The 21,815-nt window shown below is 41.0% G+C and overlaps 1 protein-coding gene across 1 annotated transcript in view; it reads left to right on the forward strand.

Annotated features, from left to right (window-relative positions):
* CCDC186 (coiled-coil domain containing 186) overlaps positions 1-21,815 on the forward strand; it is a gene marked incomplete in the record, with an annotated part of 217,930 nt that overhangs the window by 190,587 nt on the left and 5,528 nt on the right. Inside the window, 2 exon segments of the mRNA XM_053692695.1 lie at positions 7-220; positions 20,588-20,807. Coding sequence (XP_053548670.1) covers positions 7-220; positions 20,588-20,807 — 434 coding nt within the window.

Genomic DNA, 21,815 nt, shown 5'->3' on the forward strand with positions numbered 1-21,815 from the left:
AATCTACAGGATCTCTTAACGCGCGAAGCAGCAATGACGATCGCTCACCAGAAAACACTGGTTCAACTGTGGTTGTGGACAGCTTTCCGGAAGTAGACAAAGCTGTTTTGATTGAGAGAATTATACGGCTTCAAAAAGCACATGCACGGAAAAACGAAAAAATAGAATTTATGGAAGATCACATCAAACAACTAGTGGAGGAAATTAGGAAAAAAACGAAGTATGTATGACTGTTCTCACCTCAAGTTCCAACTTCAAAATCACAGATCATCTGCTTGCATCTTTCAAAATAAGTGCTGCCATTTGTTGCTTTGTTTTAATTAATATATGAGAAATTCTGCTTTTCACTTTCCAATTAACCTAAGGATTTAACAATGACCATGCTGGAGATTTCGGCTTTATTACCAAGTTGCTTCCAATTATAAAGTATCCTGTCTGCTTACTAATCATGCATGGAATTTCTGATCTTTTAAACTAATCTAATTTGGGGTCATCTTGTTTGTGTGTTATTTATTTTTATAAAAAAAAAAATTTTTTGTCCCCACCAGTCGCCTTTGGCCATGGTCTGTTAACTTTCTGTATGTTTTATGATATCAGTGTTTATTCTGTAATTTAACATTTTCTGCTTTTAATTTTAGTTTTGTGCTTTTAATGTCTTGTATATTGTATCTTTTACTAAAATTGCTTCAACTCTAAAGCCATGTGTAAATGTTTAACCTGCGGTGTATGTTACAGTTTGGTGAAGAATAAACCAGGGTGTTATTTAAACAATGCCTTACTAATTTGCTCATCAAGTTAAATTTTACTTGATTCATTTGATTGGTTGTAGCAGCTTTGCAATTACTATTGTTTCAAAAAGGTAAGGCCAGTGGTTAACAAATGTATTTCAAATTTAGCATCGACTAAGAATATTGAGAAACCAGCTATACATTTGTGAGAAACCAGTAAAAAATAAATAAATTAGTAAGCCATGGCTTCTGGAATTTTACTTCTGGCTCATGACTTCCTAGATTTAACAAGCCCCTGGCTTGACCAGTTAAGGGGACATGAAACCCATTTTATTTTTCTTTCATGATTCAGATAGACCATGTGATTTTAAATAACTTCCTAATTTATTTCTATCTAATTTAGTTTTTTTTTTTTATATCAGTTTGTCGAAAAGTATACCTAGATAAGCTCAGATTGTTGGCTGCTCTGTTCATATATGCCATTTTGTGATTGGCTTTCCGCTAACTCCCAGTAATGCATTGCTGCTCCTTCAATAACAAATGCCAAGAGCATGAAGCAAATTAGATAATTAAAGTAAATTGGAAAGTTGTTTAAATTTGTATGATCGATCTGAATCCTAAAATGTTGGGTTTCATGTCCCTTTAATTTTTCACATAGCATTTACAAGCATTCCCAATCTGATCTGTACTTCTATTTGCAAAATAGTGACTTGTGTTTTGTGTTTTGTGTGTTTTTTTTTTTTTTTAAGGAAAGGACATTTTATGGTTACAAAAGATGAACATTTTATTTTAGGATAATTCAATAAATTTAAAAAATGTGATACTAATCAGGTGGATTTCAGAAACTCCTGTCAGAATGACATTTGAGTCTTTACAACGGTGCAGGCCACCTACCCTATCATAAGTATATTCAGGAAAGGCCCTTACATGAGTTCTTAACATGTATTCTGAGCCTACCTGTCTATATGACCACTTTTGATTAAGGATCTTGCATATATGACTCACTGCATTCAAGTGGGGAGGGGGGGGGGTATAAGTGGAAATCCCATAACCCTTTCCCTTATGTGTTGGGTCTGGAACAGGAGATTCCATGAGGTAAGTGCAGCATCTTCTCCACATGTGGAAAGGCTCAGTGTTTTCAGGACGAAATGGAACAACGGTTATGTCCTCTTTAGTTGGTTTTTATACACCAATGACTGCAAATGCTTATGCTTTTCTTTACCAAGTAATGTTCTGGAATTGCATGTATATTAACACATATCTGGTGGTATGTGCATAGCGCACACTACCTAATACATTGTAACACATGCAAACTAATGGTCACATGCTTAGCGCTTCCTTTGACTCTTCATCCATAGCTTCCTAGTGACCAAATTAAAATATATCCTATGGTACATCACATAATATTAAATGCATTCCATGTGAGTCTCTTAATACTCATTTATACTGGTTTTCACTAGTAAACTAGCTAAATTCCGTACGGTTGATAATTTTTCTTTTTATTGAAGATGACCTTTTAGTTTTCTCTGCCATGGAAGTACCCATCTTTCTTAGGAGCATACATCTTAGCTGCTCGTCTGTGTGTATTCCCTTACACATAAAAAAAAAAAAAATCTTATGCCCAGTAATAGCTTTTGATATCATTACAGGACCTGCATATGGTTAACTTAAGTCTGGTTCTATTTGCATCCATGATGATGTGTTTGTTGGGATGTTCATCCCTGTTTCCTTGTTCTCCATCAATCTTCAGGCGACTATGTGAGCTAGACTTACCTTCAACCCCTAGGTATAATCTCTTTACAGCACCTTTTTTCTCTGACCTCCTCTTGTGCTGTAGCATCACCTGGAGGTTTGAAAATCAGTATTTTTTTTAAGGCTTTTTTTTTTAAATAAAGACTTTAATTTCTCCCCCCCATCCTAATTATTCTAAACTTTTCATGGATTTCACTGTGGCATAATCTCCCAGTTGTCCTGTAGACACGCCCCTTTCCTCTTTGTTTTGGATTGTTCAGTTTTGATCTATTTGGAGTAAATTAGATTGAGTTGGAGCTCCACTGTTTTGCTGACATACAGTACAGCATGCTGGCCCTTGCAGGGTCCAGTCAGCTCTTGAGCTTTTATGGAGCTGTTGTGATATGGTTCTACTTCTGATGTGAAGAAAGTGATTTATCTACCTTGTCACATCTCAGGCATGAGACTATTCATCTTTTTCATGTTTAGTTTGGGCATGTGTGCAAATATATAGAAGGCCTCAATAAATACCCAACCTTATGTTCATTTATGTTCCTGGCTCATATGTCTTTGTAAAAAAAACAGGAAGGAGAGGTATCGGTTGATGACTTTGGATAGTTTGTGCCTTTTCCAACAGGGTCACTTCTATTCCATGTGCTGTTATTAGGATTGCCACCCAGCCAGTATTCTACCAACATGGACAGTATTTTTAAGGTTCAAATCAAAGTTAAAAACAAAAACAAAGATTAAATCTAGAAATAATGCTGCTATCATAGTCAAACTTCTTCTGATTGTATTTTAATCTAATTATAAACAAATTTCATTTTAAAATCCTCCTTAGTTCCTGATTTATGCTGTACAATTATTTAGGCAAATGTATGCTAATAAACATAACTGAATTTTTTTTCCAGAAAAGGTAGCAAACCTTACCATTTTTCTAAATATGAATACATTGACTTGTTTTTAGTATAAATGTTTTTTCACCCTACTTGTAGGGCTGATGAAAATGTTTTAGAATGTTTGGTTTTAAAATAAAAACTTATATAGAAATACATATCAAGTGATGGTTAGCATTTTTAGCAATAAAGTTTTTTTAAAAAAATTAAGGTATGTACATTGTTTTCTCCTGTTAAGTGTAGTCAGTCCACGGGTCATCCATTACTTATGGGATTATATCTCCTCCCTAACAGGAAGTGCAAGAGGATCACCCAAGCAGAGCTGCTATATAGCTCCTCCCCTCTACGTCATACCCAGTCATTCTCTTGCACCTAACTAATAGATAGGACGTGTGAGAGGACTGTGGTTGTTAAACTTAGTTTTTATTTCTTCAATCAAAAGTTTGTTATTTTAAACGGCACCGGAGTGTGTTGTTTCTTCTCAGGCAGCATTAGAAGAAGAATCTACCTGAGTTTGTGTATGATCTTAGCGGTCGTAACTAAGATCCACTTGCTGTTCTCGGCCATTCTGAGGAGTGAGGTAACTTCAGAACAGGGGATAGCAGGCAGGGCTCACCTGCAAGGAGGTATGTTGCAGTATATTATTTTCTAAGGAATGGAATTGACTGAGAAAATACTGCTAATACCGATGTAATGTAAGTGCAGCCTTAAATGCAGTAGTAGCGACTGGTATCAGGCTGATATGTATGTATGTATACTCTGAGATATTTCTGGGGAATGGAATTTCACTATGAAAATACTATCTATATTTAAGTAATATTTGAGCCTACACTGCAGTGAAAGCGACTAGCAGCAGGCTTATTAATAACATTTCATAATTTCATTTTTAAAACGTTTACTGGCATGTTAATCGTTTTTTTCTGAGGTACTTGGTGATAAAACTTTATGGGCATGATTTTTACCACATGGCTGTCGTTTGTTTCTGAATAAAATCAGTTTACTGAGCTTCCCCACTGTTGTAATATGAGTGGGAGGGGCCTATTTTAGCGCTTTATTGCGCAGTAAAAATTTAGTCACTGTCTTCCTATTTCTTCCTCCATGATCCAGGACGTCTCTACAGAGCTCAGGGGTCTCCAAAACTAGTTTTGAGGGAGGTAATCACTCACAGCAGACCTGTGAGAGTGTGTTTTGACTGTGATAAAAACGTTAATATTAAATTGTTATCCGTTTTTGGGTATTAAGGGGTTAATCATCCATTTGCTGGTGGGTGCAATCCTTTGCTAACTTAATACATTTACTGTGAAAATTTGGTTGCTATAACTAATTTGGTTCATTGTTATTTCAACTGTGATAGTTTTTTGTGCTTCTCAAAGGCACAGTAGCATTTTTTATATTGCTTGTAAATTTATTTGAAAAGTATTTTCCAAGCTTGCTAGTCTCATTGCTAGTCTGTTTAAACATGTCTGACACAGATGAATCTCTTTGTTCACTATGTTTAAAGGCCAATGTGGAGCCCAATAGAAATTTGTGTACTAATTGCATTGATGCTACTTTAAATAAAAGCCAATCTGTACATGTAAAGAAAATTTCACCAGACAACGAGGGGGAAGTTATGCCGACTAACTCTCCTCACGTGTCAGTACCTTCGCCTCCCGCTCAGGAGGTGCGTGATATTGTGGCGCCAAGTACATCAGGGCGGCCCATACAAATCACTTTGCAAGACATGGCTAATGTTATGACTGAAGTACTATCTAAATTGCCAGAATTTAGGGGTAAACGCGATCACTCTGGGGTAAGAACAGAGTGCGCTGATAATAATAGAGCCATGTCTGATACTGCGTCACAATTTGCAGAACATGAGGACGGAGAGCTTCATTCTGTGGGTGACTGATCTGATCCAAGTAAACTGGACTCAGACATTTCAAATTTTAAATTTAAGCTTGAGAACCTCCGTGTATTACTAGGGGAGGTATTAGCGGCTCTGAATGATTGTAACACGGTTGCAATTCCAGAGAAAATATGTAGGCTGGATAAATATTTTGCGGTACCGGCGTGTACTGACGTTTTTCCTATACCTAAAAGGCTTACAGAAATTGTTAACAAGGAGTGGGATAGACCCGGTGTGTCTTTTTCACCCCCTCCTATATTTAGAAAAATGTTTCCAATAGACGCCACCACACGGGACTTATGGCAAACGGTCCCTAAGGTGGAGGGAGCAGTTTCTACTCTGGCTAAGCGCACCACTATCCCGGTGGAGGATAGCTGTGCTTTTTCAGACCCAATGGATAAAAAGTTAGAGGGTTACCTTAAGAAAATGTTTGTTCAGCAAGGTTTTATATTACAACCCCTTGCATGCATTGCGCCTGTCACGGCTGCGGCGGCATTCTGGTTTGAGTCTCTGGAAGAGACCCTTAGCACAGCTCCATTGGATGAGATTATAGACAAGCTTAAAGTCCTTAAGCTAGCTAATTCATTTATTTCTGATGCCGTAGTACACTTAACTAAACTTATGGCTAAGAACTCCGGATTCGCCATTCAAGCGCGTAGAGCGCTGTGGCTTAAATCCTGGTCAGCCGGTGTGACTTCTAAATCTAAATTGCTTAACATCCCTTTCAAAGGGCAGACATTATTCGGGCCCGGTTTGAAAGAAATTATCGCTGACATTACTGGAGGTAAGGGCCATGCCCTGCCTCAAGACAGGGCCAAACCAAGGGCTAAACAGTCTAATTTTCGTACCTTTCGTAACTTCAAGGCAGGAGCAGCATCAACTTCCTCCGCTCCAAGACAGGAAGGAACTGTTGCTCGCTACAGACAGGGCTGGAAACCTAACCAGTCCTGGAACAAGGGCAAGCAGGCCAGAAAACCTGCTGCTGCCCCTAAGACAGCATGAAGTGAGGGCCCCCGATCCGGAAACGGATCTAGTGGGGGGCAGACTTTCTCTCTTCGCCCAGGCTTGGGCAAGAGATGTCCAGGATCCCTGGGCGTTAGAGATCATATCTCAGGGATATCTTCTGGACTTCAAAGCTTCTCCTCCAAAAGGGAGATTTCATCTTTCAAGGTTGTCAGCAAACCAGATAAAGAAAGAGGCGTTTCTACGCTGTGTACAAGACCTTTTACTAATGGGAGTGATCCACCCAGTTCCGCGGTCGGAACACGGACAAGGGTTTTACTCAAATCTGTTTGTGGTTCCCAAAAAAGAGGGAACCTTCAGACCAATCTTGGACTTAAAGATCCTAAACAAATTCCTAAGAGTTCCATCGTTCAAAATGGAAACTATTCGGACCATCTTACCTATGATCCAAGAGGGTCAGTACATGACCACAGTGGATTTAATGGATGCCTACCTTCACATACCGATTCACAAGGATCATTACTGGTATCTAAGGTTTGCCTTCCTAAACAGGCATTACCAGTTTGTAGCTCTTCCCTTCGGGTTAGCTACAGCTCCAAGAATCTTTACAAAGGTTCTGGGCTCTCTTCTGGCGGTACTAAGACTTTGAGGAATAGCGGTAGCTCCGTACCTAGACGACATTCTGATACAAGCGTCAAGTTTCCAAACTGCCAAGTCTCATACAGAGTTAGTTCTGGCATTTCTAAGGTCACATGGGTGGAAGGTGAACGTAGAAAAGAGTTCTCTATTGCCACTCACAAGAGTTCCCTTCTTAGGGACTCTTATAGATTCTGTAAAAATGAAAATTTACCTGACAGAGGACAGGTTATCAAAACTTCTAAATGCTTGCCGTGTCCTTCATTCCATTCAACACCCGTCAGTGGCTCAATGCATGGAGGTAATCGGCTTAATGGTAGCGGCAATGGACATAGTACCTTTTGCACGCCTGCATCTCAGACCGCTGCAATTGTGCATGCTAAGTCAGTGGAATGGGGATTACTCAGATTTGTCCCCTATGCTAAATCTGGATCAAGAGACCAGAGATTCTCTTCTATGGTGGCTTTCTCGGCCACATCTGTCCAGGGGGATGCCCTTCAGCAGGCCAGATTGGACGATTGTAACAACAGACGCCAGCCTGCTAGGTTGGGGTGCTGTCTGGAATTCCCTGAAGGCTCAGGGATCATGGACTCAGGAGGAGAGACTCCTTCCAATAAACATTCTGGAATTAAGAGCAGTTTTCAATGCTCTTCTGGCTTGGCCTCAGTTAGCAACTCTGAGGTTCATCAGGTTTCAGTCGGACAACATCACGACTGTGGCTTACATCAACCATCAGTGAGGGACAAGGAGTTCCCTAGCGATGATGGAAGTCTCAAAGATAATTCGCTGGGCAGAGTCTCACTCTTGCCACCTGTCAGCGATCCACATCCCAGGCGTGGAGAACTGGGAGGCGGATTTCCTAAGTCGCCAGACTTTTCATCCGGGGGAGTGGGAACTTCATCCGGAGGTGTTTGCCCAACTGCTTCATCATTGGGGCAAACCAGATCTGGATCTCATGGCGTCTCGCCAGAACGCCAAGCTTCCTTGTTACGGATCCAGGTCCAGGGACCCGGGAGTGGTACTGATAGATGCTCTGACAGCACCTTGGGTTTTCAACATGGCTTATGTGTTTCCACCCTTCCCGATGCTTCCTCGATTGATTGCCAGGATCAAACAGGAGAGAGCATCGATGATTCTAATAGCGCCTGCGTGGCCACGCAGGACCTGGTATGCAGATCTAGTGGACATGTCGTCCTGTCCACCATGGTCTCTGCCTCTGAGACAGGACCTTCTGATTCAGGGTCCTTTCAAACATCCAAATCTAATTTCTCTGAGGCTGACTGCATGGAGATTGAACGCTTGATTCTATCAAAGCGGGGATTCTCGGAGTCAGTGATTGATACCTTAATACAGGCTAGGAAACCTGTTACCAGGAAAATTTACCATAAAATATGGCGTAAATACTTATATTGGTGCGAATATTGTCTTTTCTACAAGAAGGTTTAGAAAAGGGCTTATCTGCTAGTTCGTTAAAGGGACAGATCTCAGCTCTGTCTATCCTTTTACACAAACGTCTGTCAGAAGTTCCAGACGTTCAGGCTTTTTGTCAGGCTTTGGCTAGGATTAAGCCTGTGTTTAAGACTGTTGCTCCGCCATGGAGCTTAAACTTAGTTCTTAACGTTCTGCAAGGTGTTCCGTTTGAACCCCTTCATTCCATTGATATCAAGCTGTTATCTTGGAAAGTTCTGTTTTTAATGGCTATTTCCTCGGCTCGAAGAGTGTCTGAGTTATCGGCCTTACATTGTGATTCTCCTTATCTGATTTTTCATTCAGACAAGGTAGTTCTGCGTACTAAACCTGGGTTCTTACCTAAGGTAGTCACTAACAAGAATATCAATCAAGAGATTGTTGTTCCATCATTGTGCCCTAACCCTTCTTCAAAGAAGGAACGACTTCTGCACAATCTGGACGTCGTCCGTGCCCTGAAATTTTATTTGCAGGCAACTAAGGATTTTCGTCAAACTTCTTCCCTCTTTGTCGTTTATTCTGGACAGAGGAGAGGTCAGAAAGCTTCGGCTACCTCTCTCTCTTTTTGGCTTCGTAGCATAATACGTTTAGCCTATGAGACTGCTGGACAGCAGCCTCCTGAAAGGATTACAGCTCATTCTACTAGAGCTGTGGCTTCCACTTGGGCCTTTAAGAATGAGGCCTCTGTTGAACAGATTTGCAAGGCTGCAACTTGGTCTTCACTTCACACTTTTTCAAAATTTTACAAATTTGACACTTTTGCTTCTTCGGAGGCTGTTTTTGGGAGAAAGGTTCTACAGGCAGTGGTTCCTTCCGTGTAAAGATCCTGCCTGTCCCTCCCGTCATCCGTGTACTTTAGCTTTGGTATTGGTATCCCATAAGTAATGGATGACCCGTGGACTGACTACACTGAACAGGAGAAAACATAATTTATGCTTACCTGATAAATTCCTTTCTCCTGTAGTGTAGTCAGTCCACGGCCCGCCCTGTTTTTTACGGCAGGTCTAAATTTTAAATTAAACTCCAGTCACCACTGCACCCTATAGTTTCTCCTTTCTCGTTTGGTTTCGGTCGAATGACTGGGTATGACGTAGAGGGGAGGAGCTATATAGCAGCTCTGCTTGGGTGATCCTCTTGCACTTCCTGTTAGGGAGGAGATATAATCCCATAAGTAATGGATGACCCGTGGACTGACTACACTACAGGAGAAAGGAATTTATCAGGTAAGCATAAATTATGTTTTTTTTAGGCATAATTCTTTTGTACACTCCACTACATTATAGTGTAAATATAACTTTTTTTATATATACTGGGAAGAATATAATTAGTGTTACTCACTTTATTGCTATTTTCACTTTATTGTGGTGGTCTGGAACCAAACCCGCAATATCTCTGAGGTACGCCTGTATATATTAAAATGTTTTTATTGCTGATAGTGGAGTAAATAACGGTGGATTTAAGACTTGTAGTAACTCAAAATTAATCTTTCTCATGTTAAACTGGATAATATGTTTTACCAATTTTAAACTATTGTAAGCAAGAAAGCAGGTTAAATACTCATCTTCATATTATAAATGTTTTCCTTCTTGTTCTATAATTAGATTACTTCAGAGCTCACACGTATCTTTTGTGCTTGTGTAGACTGTGTACAATATTGCAAAGTACAATTTTTACGCAGTAAAGAACTTTTCTATAATTTCACACCACATAGGTCTAAATGGAATTGGCCTGCCAAACTCAAGTAGATATCTTCCATGTTATATTGGTCTCTAGTCTACCATTTTAAATTATTATTATAGACTTTGGTATGTACTTCATTATTACATTTAGTATTAACAGATGACTGAGAGCACATGGAATGAACATATCTGTAGAAGCAATGTTATACATCATGGGAGTACAATCTAACACTTGGTTGGCCACCGAGTGGTTCTCCGATTCTGTTTATAAGGATCTGCCTTCTCTTCCACCTTTCCTTATTGTGACAAATTGCACCTGTTCCTAAGAAGTGGCTTGTCCTTGCCATTTCTGTGTATATGTATTTAAGTCAGGGCCAATGATCTAAAGCTCTCTTCTAAGGGGAGATGATTTAAGACGTTTCATCAGTACAGCAAAGTCCCTCAAAGAATTTTAGAAACACAAATTTTACATTGAGAGATGTTTATTAGTGATGTGTGTTTAGCAGTTTTGTTAGCTGCGGAAAGCACATCACTAATGTTTATCACACTATGCAGAGTTCTGTATGTGAAGGAGAGACTCCTATATTACCATAAAAGATCTAAAAAAAAATCCCAAATTTGTGTGATTTTTCTACATGGCAGTGAGATTTTGATCATCAGGCCCAAAGTGTGCACATGGAAATGGTATACCTTTCTTTCTAAATAATTGCTCATTTTAAATTTTGTTTATAAAGAATATTATTTTTTGGTTATTTGGATTTCCAAAATGTTTTCTATGGTGCCATTAGTGAGAAAAAAAAATTGAAGTCACTTTATATGAGAAGGTTGGAAAGACCTGGTATAAACAATTTGTGAAAACCATGTGTATCCAAAGATTAAATCTAAAAATAATTTATACATCTCATGGGGTGTAATTTCCATTTCTTAAAGTTTAAATCTGGACCTAAAAAGTGATATAAATTGGAAAACTGTATTTTATATGTGGTCTTGTAGTACCGGATAATTCCCATGACAGGGCAATCTGTAGATTTACTGCCGATTGTGTGTTTGAAAGATGTTTATTGTGACAGAAGCTGTGTCACAAACCACTGTATAAATAAAATACTGGACTTATTTCTCTTGTTAAGTGTATTCAGTCCACGGGTCATCCATTACTTATGGGATATATTCCCTTCCCAACAGGAAGTTGCAAGAGGATCACCCAAAGCAGAGCTGCTATATAGCTCCTCCCCTCACATGTCATACCCAGTCATTCTCTTGCAACCCTCAACATAGATGGAGGTCGTGAGAGGAGTGTGGTGTTTTATACTTAATTATTTCTTCAATCAAAAGTTTATTTTTAAATGGCACCGGAGTGTGCAGTTTTTTTCTCAGGCAGTATTTGGAAGAAGAATCTGCCTGCGTTTTCTATGATCTTAGCAGAAGTAACTAAGATCCACTGGCTGTTCTTGCACATTCTGAGGAGTGGGGTAACTTCAGAAAGGGAATAGCGTGCGGGGTCTCCTGCAAATAAGGTATGTGCAGTAAAATATTTTTCTAAGGAATGGAATTGACTAAGAAAATACTGCTGATACCGATGTAATGTAAGTACAGCCTTAAATGCAGTGAAAGCGACTGGTATCAGGCTGATTAATGTATATGCAGTAAAGTAATTTTCTAAGGAATGGAATTTGACTAAGAAAATGCTACTAATACTGAAGTAATGTAATAAGCCTTAAAATGCAGTAGAAGGACTGGTATCAGGCTTATCAATAGAGATACATACTCTTTAAAAAAGGATGTTTAAAACGTTTGCTGGCATGTTTAATCGTTTTTGTGAGGTACATTGGTGATAAAACTTATTGGGGCATGAATTTTTCCACATGGCTGACTTATATTTCTGCATAGAAACAGTTAACTGAGGCTCCCACTGTTGTAATAATGAGTGGGAGGGGCCTATTTTAGCGCTTTTTTTGCGCAGTAAAAATTCAGTCTCAGTCTTCCTGCTTCTTCCTGCATGACCCAGGACGTCTCTAGAGAGCTCAAGGGACTTCAAAAGTCATTTTTAAGGGAGGTAATCAGTCACAGCAGACCTGTGACAGTGTGTTTGACTGTGTTAAAAAACGTTTTTTTCTCTATTGATTATCCGTTTTGGGTATTAAGGGGTTAATCATCCATTTGCAAGTGGGTGCAATGCTCTGCTAACTTAATACATTTACTGTCAAAATTTGGTTGCTATAACTGATTTGGTTCATTGTTATTTCAACTGTGACAGTTTTTTGTGCTTCTTAAAGGCGCAGTAGCGTTTTCTATATTGCTTGTAAATTTATTTTAAAGTGTTTTCCAAGCTTGCTAGTCTCATTGCTAGTCTGTTTAAACATGTCTGACACAGATGAATCTGTTTGTTCACTATGTTTGAAGGCCAGTGTGGAGCCCCATAGAAATCTGTTTACTAAATGTATTGATTTCACTTTAAATAATAAAGGTCAGTCTTTATCCGTAAAGGAATTATCACCAGACAACGAGGGGGAAGTTATGCCGACTAACTCTCCTCACGTGTCAGTACCTTCGCCTCCCGCTCAGGAGGCGCGTGATATTGTGGCGCCAAGTACATCAGAGACGCCCATACAAATCACTTTACAAGACATGGCTACTATTATGAATAATACCCTGACAGAAGTATTATCTAAATTGCCAGAATTAAGAGGCAAGCGCGATTGCTCTGGGATAAGGACAGAGCGCGCTGGTACTGTGAGAGCCATGTCCGATACTGCGTCACAGTTTGCAGAACATGAGGACGGAGAGCTTCATTCTGTGGGTGACGGATCTGATCCAGGGAAACCAGATTCAGAGATCTCTAATTTTAAATTTAAGCTTGAGAACCTCCGTGTATTGCTAGGGGAGGTTTTAGCGGCTCTGAATGACTGTAACACAGTTGCAATTCCAGAGAAATTATGTAGGCTGGATAGATACTATGCGGTGCCGGTGTGTACTGACGTTTTTCCTATACCTAAAAGGCTTACAGAAATTATTAGCAAGGAGTGGGATAGACCCGGTGTGCCTTTTTCCCCACCTCCTATATTTAGGAAAATGTTTCCAATAGACGCCACTACACGGGACTTATGGCAGACGGTCCCTAAGGTGGAGGGAGCAGTTTCTACTTTAGCTAAGCGTACCACTATCCCGGTGGAGGATAGTTGTGCTTTTTCAGATCCAATGGATAAAAAATTAGAAGGTTACCTTAAGAAAATGTTTGTTCAACAAGGTTTTATCTTACAGCCCCTTGCATACATTGCGCCTGTCACTGCTGCTGTGGCATTCTGGTTTGAGTCTCTAGAAGAGGCCATTCACACAGCTCCATTGGATGAAATTATGGACAAGCTTAAAGCACTTAAGCTAGCTAATGCATTTGTTTCTGATGCCATTGTACATTTAACTAAACTAACGGCTAAGAACTCCGGATTCGCCATCCAGGCACGCAGAGCGCTATGGCTTAAATCCTGGTCAGCTGACGTGACTTCTAAATCTAAATTTCTTAATATTCCTTTCAAGGGGCAAACCTTATTCGGGCCCGGCTTGAAAGAAATTATCGCTGACATTACTGGAGGTAAGGGTCATACTCTTCCTCAGGACAGGGCCAAATCAAAGGCCAAACAGTCTAATTTTCGTGCCTTTTGAAACTTCAAGGCAGGAGCAGCATCAACTTCCTCCGCTCCAAAACAGGAAGGAACTGTTGCTCGTTACAGACAGGCCTGGAAAACTAACCAGTCCTGGAACAAGGGCAAGCAGGCCAGAAAACCTACTACTGCCCCTAAGACAGCATGAAGGGATGGCCCCCTATCCGGAAACGGATCTAGTAGGGGGCAGACTTTCTCTCTTCGCCCAGGCGTGGGCAAGAGATGTCCAGGATCCCTGGGCGTTGGAGATCATATCTCAGGGATATCTTCTGGACTTCAAAGCTTCTCCTCCACAAGGGAGATTTCATCTTTCAAGATTATCAGCAAACCAAATAAAGAAAGAGGCATTTCTACGCTGTGTACAAGACCTCCTAGTAATGGGGGTGATCCACCCAGTTCCGCGGACGGAACAAGGGCAAGGATTTTACTCAAATCTGTTTGTAGTTCCCAAGAAAGAGGGAACCTTCCGACCAATCTTGGACTTAAAGATCTTAAACAAATTCCTAAGAGTTCCATCATTCAAAATGGAAACTATTTGAACCATCCTACCCATGATTCAAGAGGGTCAGTACATGACCACAGTGGACTTAAAGGATGCCTACCTTCACATACCGATTCACAAAGATCATTATCGGTACCTAAGATTTGCCTTTCTAGACAGGCATTACCAGTTTGTAGCTCTTCCCTTCGGATTAGCTACGGCCCCGAGGATTTTTACAAAGGTTCTGGGCTCACTTCTGGCGGTTCTAAGACCGCGAGGCATAGCGGTGGCTCCGTATCTAGACGACATTCTGATACAAGCGTCAAGTTTTCAAATTGCCAAGTCTCATACAGAGATAGTTCTGGCATTTCTGAGGTCGCATGGGTGGAAGGTGAACGTGGAAAAGAGTTCTCTATTACCACTCACAAGAGTCTCCTTCCTAGGGACTCTTATAGATTCTGTAGAGATGAAAATTTACCTGACAGAGGACAGGTTATCAAAACTTCTAAATGCTTGCCGTGTCCTTCAGTCCATTCCACGCCCGTCAGTGGCTCAGTGCATGGAAGTAATCGGCTTAATGGTAGCGGCAATGGACATAGTGCCATTTGCACGCCTGCATCTCAGACCGCTGCAATTATGCATGCTAAGTCAGTGGAATGGGGATTACTCAGATTTGTCCCCTCTACTAAATCTGGATCAAGAGACCAGAGATTCTCTTCTCTGGTGGCTTTCTCGGGTCCATCTGTCCAAGGGTATGACCTTTCGCAGGCCAGATTGGACGATTGTAACAACAGATGCCAGCCTTCTAGGTTGGGGCGCAGTCTGGAACTCCCTGAAGGCTCAGGGATCGTGGACTCAGGAGGAGAAACTCCTCCCATTAGCTTGGCCTCAGTTAGCAACACTGAGGTTCATCAGATTTCAGTCGGACAACATCACGACTGTGGCTTACATCAACCATCAAGGGGGAACCAGGAGTTCCCTAGCAATGTTAGAAGTCTCAAGGATAATTTGCTGGGCAAAGTCTCACTCTTGCCACCTGTCAGCGATTTACATCCCAGGCGTGGAGAACTGGGAGGCGGACTTTCTAAGTCGCCAGACTTTTCATCCGGGGGAGTGGGAACTTCATCCGGAGGTGTTCGTTCAGCTGGTTCATCGTTGGGGCAAACCGGAACTGGATCTCATGGCGTCTCGCCAGAACGCCAAGCTTCCTCGTTACGGATCCGGGTCCAGGGACCCGGGAGCGGCGCTGATAGATGCTCTAGCAGCCCCTTGGGTTTTCAACATGGCTTATGTGTTTCCACCGTTTCCGCTGCTGCCTCGACTGATTGCCAAGATCAAACAGGAGAGAGCATCAGTGATTCTGATAGCGCCTGCATGGCCACGCAGGACCTGGTATGCAGACCTAGTGGACATGATGTCCTGTCCACCATGGTCCCTGCCTCTGAGGCAGGACCTTCTAATACAAGGTCCTTTCAAACATCCAAATCTAATTTCTCTGAGGCTGACTGCATGGAGATTGAACGCTTGATCCTATCAAAGCGTGGCTTCTCGGAGTCAGTTATTGATACCTTAATACAGGCACGGAAGCCTGTTACCAGAAAAATTTACCATAAGATATGGCGTAAATATTTATATTGGTGCAAATCCAAGAGTTACTCATGGAGTAAGGTTAGGATTCCTAGGATATTGTCCTTTCTACAAGAGGGTTTAGAAAAGGGCTTATCTGCTAGTTCGTTAAAGGGACAGATTTCTGCTCTGTCTATTCTTTTACACAAACGTCTGGCAGAAGTTCCAGACGTCCAGGCTTTTTGTCAGGCTTTGGCTAGGATTAAGCCTGTGTTTAAGACTGTTGCTCCGCCATGGAGCTTAAACTTGGTTCTTAAAGTTCTTCAAGGTGTTCCGTTTGAACCCCTTCATTCCATTGATATTAAGCTTTTATCTTGGAAAGTTCTGTTTTTGATGGCTATTTCCTCGGCTCGAAGAGTCTCTGAGTTATCTGCCTTACATTGTGATTCTCCTTATCTGATTTTCCATTCAGACAAGGTAGTTCTGCGTACTAAACCTGGGTTTTTACCTAAGGTAGTTTCTAACAGGAATATCAATCAGGAGATTGTTGTTCCATCATTATGTCCTAATCCTTCTTCAAAGAAGGAACGACTTTTGCATAATCTGGACGTAGTCCGTGCCCTGAAGTTCTATTTACAGGCAACTAAAGATTTTCGTCAAACTTCTTCCCTGTTTGTCGTTTACTCTGGACAGAGGAGAGGTCAAAAAGCTTCGGCAACCTCTCTCTCCTTTTGGCTTCGTAGCATAATACGTTTAGCCTATGAGACTGCTGGACAGCAGCCCCCTGAAAGAATTACAGCTCATTCCACTAGAGCTGTGGCTTCCACCTGGGCCTTTAAGAATGAGGCCTCTGTTGAACAGATTTGCAAGGCTGCGACTTGGTCTTTGCTTCACACCTTTTCAAAATTTTACAAATTTGACACTTTTGCTTCTTCGGAGGCTGTTTTTGGGAGAAAGGTTCTACAGGCAGTGGTTCCTTCCGTTTAAGTTCCTGCCTTGTCCCTCCCATCATCCGTGTACTTTAGCTTTGGTATTGGTATCCCATAAGTAATGGATGACCCGTGGACTGAATACACTTAACAAGAGAAAACATAATTTATGCTTACCTGATAAATTTATTTCTCTTGTAGTGTATTCAGTCCACGGCCCGCCCTGTCTTTTTTAAGGCAGATCTAAATTTTAATTAAAACTCCAGTCACCACTGCACCTTATGGGTTTCTCCTTTCTTGTCTTGTTTCGGTCGAATGACTGGATATGACATGTGAGGGGAGGAGCTATATAGCAGCTCTGCTTTGGGTGATCCTCTTGCAACTTCCTGTTGGGAAGGGAATATATCCCATAAGTAATGGATGACCCGTGGACTGAATACACTACAAGAGAAATAAATTTATCAGGTAAGCATAAATTATGTTTTCTTTCCAATGGCATGGAGAGTCCACAAATCCATTCTAATTACTAGTGGGAATTCAACTCCTGTTCACCAGGAGGAGGCAAAGAACACCCCAGCAAACTTTCAAGTATCCCTCCTACTTCCCACAATACCCCAGTCATTATTTGCCTTTGTACATAATGGAGCTATGCGAAGATTGTGTCAAACTGCCTTTCGGCCTAGCCATGGCACCACAGATCTTTACAAATGTTCTAGGGTCTCTTTTGGCAGTAGCCAGATCTCAAGGAATTGCAGTGGCACTATACCTGGACGATATCTTGTTTCTGGCACTGTGTTTTCATTTAGCAAAATGAAGATTCAAACTTCTTTGTGCCTGTCTTTTCAGTCATCTGTCTGCCGCTTGGTGGCACAGTGTATGGAAATAATTGATCTATTGGTGGCTTTCATGGACATTTTATTCCTTTTGCTCGATTCCGTCTGAGACCTTTACAGTTATGCATGCTCAGACAATGGAACGGAGACCACTCGGACCTCTCTGAGGATAGTCCCAGACAACCTGATGAGAGACTTTGTCCTGGTGGCTCTCTCAGGATCATCTGTCCCAAGGCACATGCTTCTTGAGACCATCCTGGGAGATTGTGATGCTATCCTTTCCGACTGGGGAGCTGTTTGGGTTCCTTAAGAGCTCAGGGAATATGCCCTTCCAATAAATATCTTAGAGTTTAGAGCAATCTTCAATGCTCTGATAACTTGACCTCAATTGAGTTTGGCCCGGTTTATCAGATTTCAATCGGACAGCATCACTTTGGTGGCTTATATCAACCATCAGGGAGGAACAAGGAGTTCCTTAGCGATGAAGGAAGTAACTTGCATCTTTTGATGGGCGGAGTCTCACAACTGTCACATTTCTGCCATTCACATCCCAGGTGTGGACAACTGGGAGGCGGATTATCTGAGCAGGCAGACATTTGACCCAGGGGAGTGGGCTCTTCATCCAGAGGTATTCTCAATGATAACCCTCAGGCGGGGGGTTCCGGAGTTAGACTTAATGGCTTCTCGTCTAAACACCAAGCTTCCCAGATCAAGATATCAGCAAGCTGTTCTGGTAGACGCTCTAGCGGTTCCGTGGGATTTTGGTCTGATTTACCTTTTTCCACCTTTTGCCCTCATTCCTCGGGTGATAGCCCGTATTAAACAGGAGCAGGCTTCGGTGATTCTAATTGCTCAAGCTTGGCCTTGCAGAATTTGGTTTGCGGACCTGGTGAAGATGTTGTCCTTTCCCCCGTGGAAATTACCGCTCAGGAAGGACCTTCTACTTCAGAGTCCAAATCTAGATTCTGTGAAGCTGACTGCGTGAAGATTGAATGTCTAGTCCTGTCCAGACAAGGTTTTTCTGAAAAGGTTATTGAAACCTTGATCCAGGCTCGTAAGCCAGTAACTCACAAGATATACCATAAGGTTTTGCACACTTATCTTTACTGGTGCGAATCTCAGTGAGAGTTCCCCGTATTCTGTCCTTTCTTAAGGATGGTCTGGAGAAGGGTTTGTCGGTCAGTTCCCTGAGGGGACAGATTTCTGCCCTCTCTGTTCTGTTACATAAGCGTTTGGCTGACTTACCTGATGTTCAATCCTTTGTTCAGGCCCTGGTCAGAATCAGGCCTGTGTCTTATCTTATTTTCCATGCGGATAAGGCGGTCCTTACCAAATTGGGATTTCTTCCTAAGGTGGTTTCGGACCGCAATATCAATCAGGAGATTGTCATTCCTTCGTTCTGTCCTAATCCTTCTTCTCAGAAAGAACGTCTGTTGCACAACCTGAATGAAGTTCGTGCTCTAAAATTCTATCTGCAGGCTACAAAGGATTTTCGGCAATCTTCTGCCCTTTTTGTTGTGTTTTCTGGCAAACTCTTTCCTTTTAGTTGAGGAGTGTCATTCGTTTGGCCTATGAGACAGCTGGACAACAACCTCCTGAGAGGATTACGGCTCATTCAACTTGGGCTGTTTCTTCTTCCTGGGCTTTTAAAAACGAGGCTTCTGTGGAGCAAATTTGCAAGACGGTCACTTGGTCCTCATTGCATACATTTTACAAATTCGATGTTCTGCTGAAGCTTCCTTTGGGAAGAAATTTCTTCAAGCGGTGGTGCCTTCAGTTTAGGTCCGCCTGTCTTGTTCTCCCTCCCTTTCCATTCTGTATTCTCTAGCTTGGGTATTGGTTCCCACTAGTAATTGGAATGGATTTGTGGACTCTCCATGCCATTGGAAAGAAAACAAAATGTATGCTTACCTGATAAAATGATTTTCTTTCCTGGCATGGAGAGTCCCCGACCCGCCCTTATCTAAATTTTAGACAACTTTTTATTTATTTTTTTGTCATTTTATTTAAACTTCAGGCACCTCTATACCCTTTGTGTCTTCTTCTGTTTCCATATTCCTTTTGCTGAATGACTGGGGGATTGTGGGAAGCAGGAGGGATACTTAAAGCTTTGCTGGGGTGTTCTTTGCCCCCTCCTGGTGGCCAGGAGTTGAATTCCCACTAGTAATTAGAATGGATTTGTGGACTCTCCATGCCAGGAAAGAAAATAATTTATCAGGCAAGCATACGTTTTGTTTTAAATGTGCAATAGTCTACCATCAATTTCATGCACAGACATAATGCCTACATCACTGGAAATATATATATATATATATATATATACTAACATGAACAACATACGGTCTCTAAAGAAACCTTGTATTTGGTATTTGTTCATATAGATATTCAAAGTTGCGTTCTACCACACACTGGGTCTTAAATAATGTATTGGTTAATACACGTATGAATTAGTAAGTCCCTTTTTCAATCCTTTTCCCTGGCTTTTGTTCACATTAAGCAGAGTATGAGCTTATGCTATGGCCATGCAGGTATACATTTAGTCACATGCACTTACACACATTACTAGTAAAGTTTTGTAGTTGTACACATTTAAATATGACTAGGTGGTAATTTTAGCTTTTATAATGAAATTTGATTAGCACATTACTTTGTTAGCATACGGTTAATGTTGACTAGTGAGTTGATTGATATGCTAATAGGTTAACATGTTATTGTTGGAGCACTGTGGGGAGGTGGCTTGTGTATGTCTTTATATTGTTTCATTGTTCACTGTTTTTTGTCTGAGGAAGAGGTGAAAACCTCGAAACGTCACGCAGTAAAGTTTGGTGAATTTATAAATCAAGAGAGTGCATTCTTTTCATTTATTTATATTATTCCTGATGCACCCTGGTATGAATAGTTTCAAAGGTTTGTGAGAGTGCTGCAATTCTCAATTTGGGGATATATATATATAATTTTTCTAGTAAGCTGTTAAAAAAAGGTAACATACTAGTCTATGAATGGTATATGTGCTATGGTGCTCATGAATCATGGATTTATACCACTAGCTGTGTATGATAATGTAAAATTCCTAACTCTGTCCCTTGCTCTACATTTGTCCAGTGGACTGGTAATTGCCAATATTGTTCTTGCAGAATTATACAGAGTTATGTTTTGCGTGAAGAATCTGGGACTCTCTCTTCAGAGGCGTCGGACGTTAACAAAGCGCATTTGAGCAAACGTGGCGGGATCATGGCTTCTTTATACACATCTCATCCAGCTGACACTGGGCTAACTTTGGATCTGTCCTTGGAAATTAATAGAAAATTACAAGCTGTGCTAGAAGATACATTATTAAAAAATATAACTCTCAAGGTGAGCTGCAAATACTTGTTTTTTCTTTAAAGATTTTAAAATAAAAATCCTTAACCAGAGCAACTGGGACATTATAGTAATGCTCGTAGTTATTTATTTATTTTTTAAATTAAAAAAATCTGGTTTAGAAAAATCCTTTTTGTTTTAATGAATTGCCCCTTTTGTGGGTTTTAAACACACAATAGAAGTACCACTAGGGAGGCATCTAACCCAGTCTGCAGTGGTAGTCACACAACCCTGTGATAGTCTGCTTTGTGTTTAACCCTTTTGTGGGGGTTAAACACATCGAACGCTGGTTTGCTAGTCTTAAAATTACATGCTCTTAACAAATTAAAGCAGGCAATTTTTTTTAATATAATAGTCCTTTAATATCCCAAAATATCCAGGAAATGTACCACTCTTTATCCATTTCTTTTTCATTTATCATATAGTGGCCATTTAACTAATGAATTTAATGCTACATAGAATTTTCCTTTTTTTCTGTAGCAAAATATAGTCTTTAATTCACTATTTTTATCCACAAAATGCCTTCATCCTGTATACTGTATATATAGATATATAGATTTTTCCATCTAAAGGGGAGGAGAGTCCACGGCTTTATTCATTACTTGTGGGAATTAAGAACCTGGCCACCAGGAGGAGGCAAAGACACCCCAGCCAAAGGTTTAAATACCTCCCCCACTCCCCTCATCCCCCAGTCATTCTTTGCCTTTCGTCACAGGAGGTGGCAGAGAAAATCGGAGGTCTCTTATGAGGGATTCTACCCTTCGCTATGGGACAGGAGTTTAAGTAGCCCTTCAGGCTTCTCGGTTGAGGGCCTGGTTGAATGTTAGAGTCCGGTGATGCAGAGGGAGCTTCCCTTTGCGACACCATCCCGACTCATATTAACAGCTCCTACAGCAATTGGTGTTGACGAGTTTCGCAGATTGTGTTCTCTCAAGTCCATGTCAGGAACTCAGATATCACCTGTCATACTTGAAGGGCTGTGTTCCTGTTCCACGGCGTAGA

Source organism: Bombina bombina, chromosome 9 (assembly GCF_027579735.1).
Source record: "Bombina bombina isolate aBomBom1 chromosome 9, aBomBom1.pri, whole genome shotgun sequence".
Taxonomy (NCBI): domain Eukaryota; kingdom Metazoa; phylum Chordata; class Amphibia; order Anura; family Bombinatoridae; genus Bombina; species Bombina bombina.